Here is a 12112-nt window from a genome sequence, read left to right as displayed (position 1 = left end):
ATTCCATGCTCAGCCTCACAAATAGATGCTGTGCAGATTCAGAAGGTCTGACTGCAATTGTAAAATAGTTGTAGTGTCTTGCTTTGTCCCTTTTTTGTTTAAACCAAGCAAAGCCAGACTAGAGCTTCTTTTGAAAAGCAAAGCATAATCTTGAGACGTAAGTCTTGTAGATGCCAGTCCGTTTAGCTGCAGATGTATTAAAAAACCCTAAAATCCAGTTCACAAGGAAAATCCTGGTCCTTTGACAGCTTGTATAGTCTTGAAAAAATATGTAGAGACCTCTGGTGGGAAGAAATGAAGGAGGAATTTTCTGTGTTAAGTGTAGAAAGTGAAGATGCAGAAATGGAAGTGTCCTCTTGCTGTGCCTGTTTTAATGATTTCTCCTTTGAAATTTCCCAGCCTTGCTAAGACTACTGGATGGCTGCAGTCAGGAAAGAACAAGCTTTGGTCTTATTTTAGGGGCTTGATGCATATTCTGCAATGAGTTAGGCCGGGAGATTGCTGTTTTAATTCAGATACAACTTGACGTTGTACTGCTGTGAGGTGGTTCAGAAGTCTGCTCCCAGGCCTTACGTGGGACCCTGCAGTGGAGAAGTGGGAGCAGACAGGCTAGGCCGGGTGAACACGTCAGCCATCCTACTTTAATTTACTGGTGAATGTGTCTCGGCATCTTGTACAACTACGTTGAACAATGTCTGGATACAAAGTGTTTTGAATATACTTCCATCATGGAAGTTAAGGGAAGGCAGGGAAGAAAACCCCAAACCCCTTCCTGAAATGCAGAGCTTCATCTCGTAATGTACTTCATCTTATAATTAGCTCAGATGGGTTTTATCTGCACAGCATTTTATTTTCTGCTTAATGTTTCTGGCTTTTGCAATCAGTGCTGTACCTTCACTCAGCGAGAGGGTTCATTTGGCAAATGCATCAACACATGACATCATTCTTACCAGCATCTCTAGGCCTGTTTAAAGCATCAGTGGTGACTTGACTGTGCTTCCCGGAGTTGTAGGCAGCCGTGGAATTTCATTGATCATGACCAACAGGAAATTCTGAAGGAAAAAATTTAGTAGAAGGCTCGCAAAAGGGTGTCACTTGATTAGTTCCTTGGCTAATGGTAATACGTGGTATAATGTAGGTCCCAGAGCAGAATACTGCACTGCAAAGAGAGCTTTTCAAAGTAATTACCTGTAAAATGAGGAAAAGCAACGTTCATCCCAAATTAACGGTGGTGTAGAACCAATCACATTTATTTTTGAGACCAGTAGAGAGCCTTGATAGCATTCCAGGAGTCGTGTAGTAAGCTGTTTGCTGGTGGGGAGGGGGTATTGGTTCCTAATGAAATCCTCGCACATCATGCCGATATGCACAATGCAGAGGGGACAAAAGGTTATTTTAAAAAAAATAAAAAAAATTCTTATCAGAAGTACTTTGACATTACTCCTCAAGTAATTATTTTTATCCTTCAGTAGGTGCATCTGCATGCTATTGTGTTAACACTGCTGCTTCTCTTGTTAATTGTACTCTTTTAAGCTTGCTTCACAAGAGTAATCTAGCAGCCTGTGATAATTAATGCAGTTCACGTCAAAGACAGTAACAATAGAATAAGCTCAACAACCACAAAAAAAAAAAAAACAAAAATTAAAAAAAAAAAGCAAACCCCAACGCTTAGGCAATTAGATGCCAAAAAACCATGCAGGCTGTAGTGGTTTGTGTACATACAAAAAAGGGACCTTGTGCATTACAGGCATTTAAAGATTATTGAATGTTATTAAACGTAATGATAACTTGTTACAAACAAATACTGTTACCTATTTTCTCTCCTTTCACCAAGGGGTTGTTAGTAATTGGTCTTACCATTGGCTTCAGTGGCCATAATTAAAGTTAAGTGCATTTGCAGTTCTTTCCAACAGCAGATTCTAAGCATAAGTCTTTGTAGTTTTCTGTTATCAAGCCGTGAATTTGGTGGAGAAATAGATCCTGGTTAATGTTATCTGCTTCTGCTAAAAGGTTTACAAAACAAGAGCTAACAGGAGACTGATACCTTTCATGTCCTTCTTTCACAAATGGTATTTGGAGAGTTCTGTAATCAAAACATTGTGCCAAGTATTTCCTGGAATGATCAAACCAAACCCCAGAAGACCTTGAATCTTGCACAATCTCCTTTTCAATTGGTGAAATTTGCGGTATATAAGGTGATGATCAGATTACATAGTTTTTTCCAGTCTATGGAATGTTTTTATTACTTTATTTAAAAATTGTGGATATGGCAAAGTCTGGTTCCAATATTTTATCTTTTTTTTTTTTTTTTTTTAAATTAATTGTTTCAATGGGAGAATTGAAGATACCAGAATCATGGCTTCCATCTGACAGGAAAAGCAAGCATGGTTTTGAATTATAGATGTTTTATTAATCTCTATTTTAAATCTCATTTTAGTTACTTAGTATGCAGGGCAGCGATGAAGCTCTTTTTCTGAGCCACAAACTGAAATCATAATCTTCCCTGCTTTTGTGAGTAAGTTTTACTTGTAAATAAGAAAGTAAGTTTAAATAGATTGCCTTTCTTCAGTAATAGTTTCTCGTGAACCACACAAAAATGAGTAAATAGCAAGTACAAGTTTATGGTAGGCTTTATAAAATACGATTGTTTGGATCCAAGCAGGATCCTTCAGTACCTGAGGCTTGGTCCCTGCCTGTCACGGTGGCAGCATCTGATGTCCCAGTGCTGCTGGCTTCCTTCGACTTCCCCTTCTAGGGGGCTGCTGCTACTTTGGTGATGCTGCATACTAACATGGGGTGAAATGCAAAGCACCACCAAGGCAGTCAAGTTAAATTCCAGTATAGTATTAAATACTCCCACTGAAAGGTTGGTGGTGTTGAATTATATAGATTGAAGCAAATACTTAGTGTGGAGATGTAGCTGTTGAGCTAAAACCCAGTTCTTTCCCCCACTCCAACCCCATCATCTTAGACTTAGCGGTGTATTATTCCTTACCTTAAGCATACTGGCTTTGCTGGAGCTGAATAAGTGAATATCTAAAAGCTGATGTGTTTAAAGGAATGAGAAATACTGTTTGTGCAGCACAGGAAATTAATTTTTAATTTTTTTTTTTTTGTAGCTGACAATTAGTTTTTGTTCAGCTTGCACCACTGTGGATTTTGTATTTGGAATGATATCTGAGTTTGCAAAGTAAACTTATAAAGGATACTAAAACTGGTCTTCAGCCTAATTCTTCAGAAGGGATTTTATTTGCTTTTATTGTTCGTTAATGAGCAGCCTAGGTTTATGATGTTGAAGGAGGGGAGGAGTCTGAAGTAGAAAATGTTACTTAAATGCTTTAAATGAGGAAACTGCATTGTGTGGTTTTGGCAGTTTCCTAACACTGAGACATCCCTAACAACCTTGAATGCAAATTTGCTGATTAAAATGTGAGATGGACTTTTTCTTCTAGAAGTATATTGGCATAAAAGAGCAATGAACAGATTGTGGAAGAGAAGGTTGCTCTTGGCTTTATTTGTAAAACAGTTCTGTGGAGATATTTTAAAATTGTTGAATTTGTGACTTTCTTGAAGAAAATCTTTTAGAAAAACTGCTGTTCTTTGTGTTTTGTTTCAGTTAAGCAGCATGTGGTTATACTTAGTGGGGAAACTCATCCTTTGGGATGTTTTCTTCTCTTCCCTCCTCTCCCCATCACATTTTGCTAAATTTTCTGTCTCCATATCATGACAGCATTCTTTGTTTTGCCTTAGCAGACTACCTCTGGGTGTGGATTTCTCTTATATGTGAAGCTGAGGGAGCAAAGTTTAGTTGGTACTTAAAAAAATAAATACACTGATGAAAAAGCCTGGGGGAGCAAGTGCTGCTCATGCTCTCCCATCAGTGTGGCTTGGTCTTCTCAGTCTGAATTGAAACTCTGGTTGGCTTTTTCATGTTAGTGTGTTTCTTTATATTCCTGGCAGAGGGAGTTCTTCAAAATTGGGAAATAAATCCAGGCTTGGTGATAACTGTGTGTATGTGATGCAGACACAGCTCCCACTGGAGAACTGCACTGAAGTACCAGCTGTTTCTGACAATCTGTCTAAAAGCCAAGCACGCAATGGCATGGTTTAAAATGAAACGAAAGCATTAGAATTAAATGTAAGATCAGTTACCAACGTGGGACACACACATACCAGTATCACAGGAGGTGACTGGCCATGTTTTACTGGCCATGTTTTACTGCCCATCTCTGATTTTTTTTTTTTTTTTTTTTTAAGTCCAGATTTGAAAGGATTTCTGTACTGGAACTTATCAACCCTTGACAATTGTTTTATGCTACTTAAGTTTTTCAGAATGACTGTGTTATGTCTACATATAGCCTCTTTTTTTCTTTTCTTTTTTTGAGGCATTTGGCATAGCCATGGGTCTTTTCTAGGGTACCCTGTAATGAAAAAGTGTCTACATTGCAGGAATGCAGGTGTGGATTCATTTCTACTTTGAATTTAATTGCTTTGGTGCTGACACTGACACTCCTCATTTCCTTGCTTTGCTGTCTTGCTTTTCTTGGCCTGTTTGTTTGCACATGTGTATAACTGGTCTTGGGCCACTTCCATCAGGGTTGGCCTCCTGGTTAGATGTTGGCACCACGTGGAGCTGGGTGTGCTGCTTCACTTTTCCAGCTTGTGGCATGTTTCCCGTTTGGGGAGATGATCCAGTGCCATTGTAAGAAAAAAAATAACTTCTGATGCCAAGATAAATAAGACAAGATCAAAGCAGATCCAGAGGGACAAAGCAGCATCTCCGTTACCTGAGCTGGAGCTGCAGGAAAGGAAGGGACCTGGGTAGGATCCTTCTTAGCCTCCCTCACAGGATCTCTGGAGACTTGAGTGCTCTTCTGATGAAAACTTGTGGAAGTTTACTCTTGAAATCCACGTTTTGAAACTCAGTGTTTTCGTGATCTACTAAGTATACCATGAAGAATGTCTCTTACAGGTTATCTGATACCTGGTGTTCCTGTACACCTGAGCAGGCCAAGGCCACCTCAAGTATAGTGGCTGGCTGCCCTGGCGAGAAGGAACAGGGAGGAGATATGCTGCTGAGCACTGTGTCCCTTTAGATGAGAGGGAGAAGAGGTGGAGAGCTGGTGGCACTGTGGACTTGTGCACTTCCCCTTAACTTCTGCAGGCATTGTCCTGCCTTTTCCTTCTGAAGCTCCTATTTGTGTGACCCATGGGACACAGAGTTGCGCTATCAGAGGGAGGGTTGTCTTCGATGTGGCCACTGGCACTGCAGAAATGCATCTTCTTTTAACTTTTTCCTTTTTCTTCCCCTGCTTTTGGCATATTTTTTGTGCTCAGAGGCAAGCTCAGGATGGAATGAGTCAAGGTTAAATTAAATTTAGTTCACGAGCTAGTTTCTGAAATGAGAATAAGTCAGCTTTAAAGTGCAAAGTGAAATAACTCCGGAAAAAATTGTTCATTGTAGGCATGGGTTTGGGTTGCCTTGCTTCAAGGAAATTGCTTGGGGGTGTTTTTTGTTTTTCTAATGGCACAAACACAGCTCCTGTCAAAGTGAATGTAGGTGTGACGACAGATGAGAACCTTACACACACAAGACCAGGTGAGAGGTGAGCAAAGAGCTTTCAGAGTACAACAGGATGACCTCATTACCAAGCAAGATTTTGCAGGAGAAGCTGCAAGCAGAACCAACCTATGATTTAGGTCACATAAACAAGCCATAAGAGTGAATTTAGACAGTTTAAAATGCAGTAGATTATTTCACTTTCAATTTATCCCAACCTGGAAATCAAGGGATATATTAAAGGAATAAGGTGCAATACAGAATAGCAAATAAAAGCCGATGTCCTCAATTCCTTCACAGGATCTGCCTTTAACTCTGTTTTTCAGGAGAACTTTAGTTCTGGTGGTGTTTAAATGTAAATAGAAGGTGATGTATTAGTTTTATTGTAGCTTGCAGAAATGATTAACAGCTCCATGGGAAGGTACGTAATACGGTGGCCAGCACTTTGGTGCTTAAAATGAGCTCTCAGCCTGTTAAACTAGTTGGATTCTCATTTGAAAAGGTAGTTGTGAAGTAGATACAGTCTCCCTGAGATGAAATACTAGGATAGCAGTGTGAACACTGCTTTTTTTATTCAGAATCCTTGTGTGGATTTTTTGGGTGCATCTTTTAATGAATGATTTGAGTGCATTGTATCTTGACTTTTTCTTTGTAACATCCATTTTTTTCCCAATGTTTTTTTCTTTTTAACGGGAAACAAGTTTTGCTGTTGGCTTTAGAAATGCAGGGATTCTTACCCCAGTGTCTCAAAACTCTGAGTAGCAGGGTTTTTTCCTTAGTACTTTTAAGTGGAGATGTGAATTCCATTGAAAATCGTTTGCGGGTGAATTTGCAGTCAGGCTTGCTGCTGGGAGTTGGGTCATCAGCTAGGGAACAAAGCCGGAATGGAGGGTCAGGAGTCTCCGGAAGAGGGGTCATGGGTCTGGAAGTGGGACCAGAAGTGTGGTCATGCAATGGGAAGTGTATTGTAGGCCAAAAAAAAAAAGCCTGGAAGTTAGGTCAATATCAAAAATAATTAGAAATACCAAACAAACAGTTGCTTGGAGAACCGTACTGAATTTCGACATGCTTGTCCTTCTGAGTGAAAGGTGGGGAAGTGCTGATTTACCTGTCTGTGGTCATCCAAGGAGATTTTGAGGAGTAGTACAGGACTTGATTCTCTTGTTGTTTGAGGTGTTCGAGTAAGGAAAAAAAAAAAAAATCCTTTGAGGGTGAAAAAGTGAAGTTGCCTGTTTTGTTTGCTACTTAGCAGTACCTTTTCAGTATGTCTGCTCTGAAATTCAAACTAGAGTTTGCATTGATGTTTATTTTGGGTACCGGATTGTTTCCAAGGTGTCTTTAAAGAGGCTGGATCCTGTTCTCTGCCCCATGGAAGAGTTTGTGCTCAGGTATGCTGCTGGCTCTGGGGAGATGCCCACAGGCAAGGAGAGCAGGAGGAGAAGGATGACATTAGTCTGCAGACTGGAGGACAGACAGCCTTTTTCTAAAAATACAGCATTATTTTTCCTGTTAAATGACTGATTCTGAGAGTGGTTTTTAGATGAGCTATTTTTAAGAGATAATGTATCCACTAAGGATGTCATTATGTATTGCAAGAGTTTTAAAATAAACTGTTTACATATTGATCCTGTTGTAAATTAAGCTGTTTCTTCCTTATCTTCAACAGGCAGCCAGATAAACTAGTGGTGGTTTGGACAAGAAGAAGCCGAAGAAAATCCTCTAAGGTTAGTTGATTGCTTAATAAGTTCCAACTTCAGTGACAAGCAGGGTCAGCTCTTTGAGGGACAGGTTTTTATAGTGCAGGAAGCAGCCAAATAAATACGAAATATTTTAATTATTTTTCTTTTCTTTTTAACTCAGTTCATCTGTAAAGTTCAGAAGAAGCTGCTGTTGATGTCAGTGCTGATTTATGGAAACACTTAACTCTGATTTCAGCTTCGGTTATTTGTTTAGCAGAACTGTATCATCATCAGTTCAATTTTACTTATTAATTGCTAGACCTAATTAGAAAGGAGAATCTGTTTCATTACTCGAACTGTATTAAACATAATAAAAAAAAAAAGTAATAAAGAATGGCATCACTGCAACAGGGATATAAAGTCTGAATAAGAGGCTATTTCACAACTTGAAAATACTACAAATCAAAAAGAATACATGCAGGCTCTTTCAGCCAGTAGTGTATATTTGAATTAAATTTTAACATTTTACTTCCACAAACATTGTGAGGAAGCATGTGAATTTGTGTTTTATGGCTAATGACTTGGTAGCCTGAGGAAAGGGAAGCTCCAAGTGAAGTCTGTCCAGTATTGGGGCATTCATAAAGTTTCTTGTATGCGGTTGGGTTTTTCGATGTGTAAAAGTTTGCGAGCAGAGTGGCCCTCTCTTCTGTGAGCTTCACCTTACTTTTCTTCCTGCAGTAAGAAATCTGAAAGTCTTATGAGATTACTGTCTCTTTGTTAAATGGTGCTCAGTTTGTCTAGACTGCTGAATTTTAGTTCTCTGACATTAAGATGCAGTTAGCCTCTCTGGAGCCTCCTTTGGGTCTGGGGCAAAGGGAAAGGCGAGACAGTCTGGGTGTGTGGCTTGGTTTCCATAGAAAACGAAGCTTAAAAAAAACCACAACACTCTTCATTTACACTGAGACTGAAACAAATGGCAAGCATTTCTAAACCTCTGCACTGTCTGATATGACAGTGTCTTATATGGTATTGTATTATTGACTAATAAGAGTAAAATCTTTTGTCAATCCTAGCAGTAAGTTGTTGCCCAGGGAGGCGAGGAGCCTATTTCATGCATACAGCAGGCAAGCAAAGGCCTTTGAACGCTGATCATATTGCAGGATTTTGTTGCCCTGTGTCCTCTGGTGTAGGGCTGTCTCCCATCTGTCTGAAAGCTTGAGAAGTGCAACATGAATGAACTGGGGAAAAGAAGTGTCCTAACCACTGGACAGGTTTGCAGGGGAAAGGCCTGCATGCTGGTTTCCTCCCTTCACAGGAGCATCTCCTCTTCAAGATAACTCAGCTGCACTTGCTCTATCCCTCTCCCCATAACTGTTGCCTCTTAGCCTGGTTGGACTTAGGGCAAGTGCTCTTGTCCAGAGGGGAAGTTTTGGAACTCAGCCTTTAATAATTCTTTAACTTGAGTTAAATAGAGATGGTCTAAACCATCTTTAGGTGTATGCATGTAACTCAAAATGATACTTCCAAGAACTCTGGGACAGTGGAGAGAGGGCACCCGCAATAGAGAAGATGTCCTGACATAATTATATGTTGAAGAACTTAAATGCTTAGAAAATGTGATACATGGTTTCCTACCCTACTCAGGAGAGACTTTTGGGGTTTTTTTTACTGGTACTCCTCTTTTTCTGACTTCTTTTTTTGATTGTCATGCATATTTGCTGTATTTTGTCTTTTAACTTGAGATCTAAGCTATTCTAAGCTGTTTTATCTGAAGACTCGTTACTGACTGAAAGTGACTGCACAGCAAAATTCCTACTCCAGTGTGTGCACCCTAAATTCTACTTTAGGGTATGAAAACCCAAAGGTGTTACCTAGTGAGTAAACAAGGGTGTGTACATAGTCTGGCACCTTTTCCAAGATAACTGCTCCTGTTCTGTGTTCGTGCTCTTCAGCGAAGCCAGTCAGACTATCCTTCTTTCATTGAAGGATAAACTGGCTCAAGTTACCTTGAATTTATAGCATGGTGTGTATCTAGTCAGTCACTGCTGATGTATGGTGTCTGTTATGGTTTACTGTATGATAACTTTTCTAGTTTAGTTTCATTTAATTTCTGTAGAACAGAGAAAGAAAAGATAATATAGAACAGTAAATTCAGTACTTAACACAAGCATTGTAACCCTAAAAAGCTTGGTGAAAAGCAAGGTATTTGTCCATGAATGACTGGTTTGTTGAGATTCAGAATATGTTCAGAAACAGAAGCCCTAACAGAAGTCCAGTAGGGCTTCGCGAAGTGATGGGTTTCTGCCTGTGGTGTTCTGGGCGTGATGCTGTAGGCTGCAATGGCAACACATCACTGAGGCAAGAGGATTTTCTGACGCTCGCTCAGCTTCTTGGGCTTGAAGTTTTTTCAGCTGGGCCATAAAGTTCCAGGATATGTCCTCCTGTGAGTGTCCTCTCTTTTAGTCACCAGGCAGTAGAAGCAACTCCTGAATAAACTGGCAGATTTACCTGAGACTCAGAAAAGTCTTTTGCTAACTAATTAATTCATGCTTACTAAGATCCCACAAAGGTACTATGAAAGAGGCTGAGTGGCCCTGAGGCCTAGGCAGAGGATAGAGTTAATTTTAAAGCTTAAGTAGTTGATATGATTTGAGCTGTTTGGGTCCAAGACTGTAGATCAATAAATGGTCTTGCTCTCTTAGTCATCCGCCCAGTAAAATACTTTATTCAACATATTTGTTTCATCTAATTGCTTTCTTGGAAGCAAGTCAAATGAATATTTCCTCTTATTTTATTTTTGATGGATACCGGGTTCAGTGAGTACAAAGCATTAATAATTTTCTATGTTTTTCAGCTTCTTTAAGAAGGAGGAGGAGGGGGATACAGTCTTACCTTACTGTAAAGATGTTGTAAAGACTTCTTCAGAGGTTATGATTTCTTTTCTGAACTTTTCAGATCGTTAGGGGTAATGAGGGATATCCCTGTGTTAGTTCACAGACTCACAGAATGGTTATGGTTGGTCCAGACCTGTGGAGGGCATCTGGTCCAACCTATCCACTTAAGGAGGGCTACCTAAAGGTTGTTGCCCAGGGCTGTGTCCAGACAGCTTTTGAGTATCTCCAAGGTGGGAGACTCCACAACGTCTCAGGGCTACTTGTGCCAGTGCTCAGTCACTCACTCAGTGAAAAAGTATTTCCTGATGTTCAGAAGGAATCTCCTGTTTCACTTTGTGCCCACTGCCTCTTGTCCTGTCACTGGGCATCACTGAGGAAAGCCTGACTCTGTCTTCTTTGCACCCTGCCTTCGGGTATTTATATACATCGATAAGATCCCCCCGAACCTTCTCTTCTCCAGGCCAAACAGTCCCAGCTTTCTCAGTTTTTCCCCCTATGGGAGATAATCCAGTCCCTTAAACATTTTCATGGCCCTTTACTGGACTCTCTCCAGTAGCTCCATGTCTCTCTTGTACTGGGAAAGTACATATGTCATCAAAAAATGTGATACAACTTGGAAGATGGTATGATGGTGCTATAGATGTATACTGAAACTGGCCTGCTTAACTAATGTAATCTTAAGATACCGTTGAGCTGAAAGCTGAGTTCCTGATGTCCTTTGAAGCACTTATTTTTTGTGGTTTTCTGTGGTTTTGGTATGCCTTCTGGCCCACATACTTTCTTTCCAAGTAAACTGTTAGAGTGGTTCCTCCATTAGAAGAAATCATGGGAGACATCATGTGCAGGAGTCTGAATATTTTAGTTGTTACTGTGAGAAATGTAGGATAGGAGATGTAGGAATGTTAAATTATAGTAAGTTTTAAAGTATTGCAAATGAACAGCAATAACCATTTAGAAAGAGTGTTTAAATGGCAGTCTGATGGATGGATACAGGATCATAAATGTATCCAGCAGTTACTGACCTTAATGCAAATTTAAGTTACGTGCAGCTCTATTCTGGGATCCCTTCTCTCTGGGCAAGTCTGAATTTGATGCTTCTCAAGAGGTGTGTCAAGACAAGATGGCTCTCTATAGCTGGGCATCTTCATCGTGTGTGCCAGGAGTTTACAGAAGATGGTGATTTGCAGTCTTGCTATATTTGGCAGAATTACTGAGCAATCAAAAATGAACTTTCAGCTTGGGGGGCGTGAGGGGGAAGTCACCAATCTGCTGGTGCAAATGTCTGTCTTCAAAATTATGTAGGTGGGGCTTGCCACAACTTTTCAAACCTCATTTAGGTGGTAACCAGCCTCCATAGTTTACAGAAGTGGAGCTTGTAAGCAGTGGACTTCTCTTACTCTTTGCTACCCTGTCACACTGGCATGTTGCTCCCAGGTTTTCAGGCCCGGGGCTTTTGGACTTGCTTTTTTTTTTTTTGAATGGGGGAGGAATGTCTTTGTTCTAGTGTAGAACAAGGGAAAAATGTGTTGTAAATATGTTTACCTTCATTTCACTGAGAGGCTCTTGCATTTCCAGGCTTTGAACTAAGAAATTTCAAATTGAAGAGAGATGTTGCTATGATGTCAAGGAGGTACTTTCTGCTCTTCCTCTGAACACACACAGGATTACGGTTGAATTATACACCGCTGAAGAATCAAATTTGCACTTGCTTCTGAGTGCCTGACAGAATTATTCTTCAAAGATCCTTTTTTGTATCAAAACTGAAAGAAGGTGCCTTGCCTGTGAATTCAGCACTTCCGCTGTAGGTTCATCAAAAACTGTTTAAACACAGAGGAGAAGGAACGATGTTGGGAACAGGGAAAGGACTTGAACAATAGAAGCGGAGCGAAGAGAAGCAGAGGGCCAGGGAGTAAAAAGGATCTGTATGTAGGGAGTAAAAAGCATCCCTTCTTGTCCACAACAGCAGCCTGCCCAGCCTT

The 12112-nt window shown here is 40.2% G+C and overlaps 1 protein-coding gene across 8 annotated transcripts in view; it reads left to right on the top strand.

Annotated features, from left to right (window-relative positions):
• The window catches only part of EHBP1 (EH domain binding protein 1), a 240952-nt gene that overhangs the window by 24734 nt on the left and 204106 nt on the right, over positions 1 to 12112 (top strand). For all 8 annotated transcript variants that reach the window (XM_068406149.1, XM_068406140.1, XM_068406131.1 and 5 more), the window contains exon 3: positions 7227 to 7284. In XM_068406149.1, the coding sequence (XP_068262250.1) occupies positions 7227 to 7284 (58 nt within the window). The remainder of the gene's footprint in view (positions 1 to 7226; positions 7285 to 12112) is intronic.

This window comes from Nyctibius grandis, chromosome 1 (assembly GCF_013368605.1).
Source record: "Nyctibius grandis isolate bNycGra1 chromosome 1, bNycGra1.pri, whole genome shotgun sequence".
Lineage (NCBI taxonomy): Eukaryota > Metazoa > Chordata > Aves > Nyctibiiformes > Nyctibiidae > Nyctibius > Nyctibius grandis.
The sequence above is the reverse complement of the archived record's forward strand: the minus strand, read 5'-3'. Positions and strand labels throughout refer to the sequence as shown.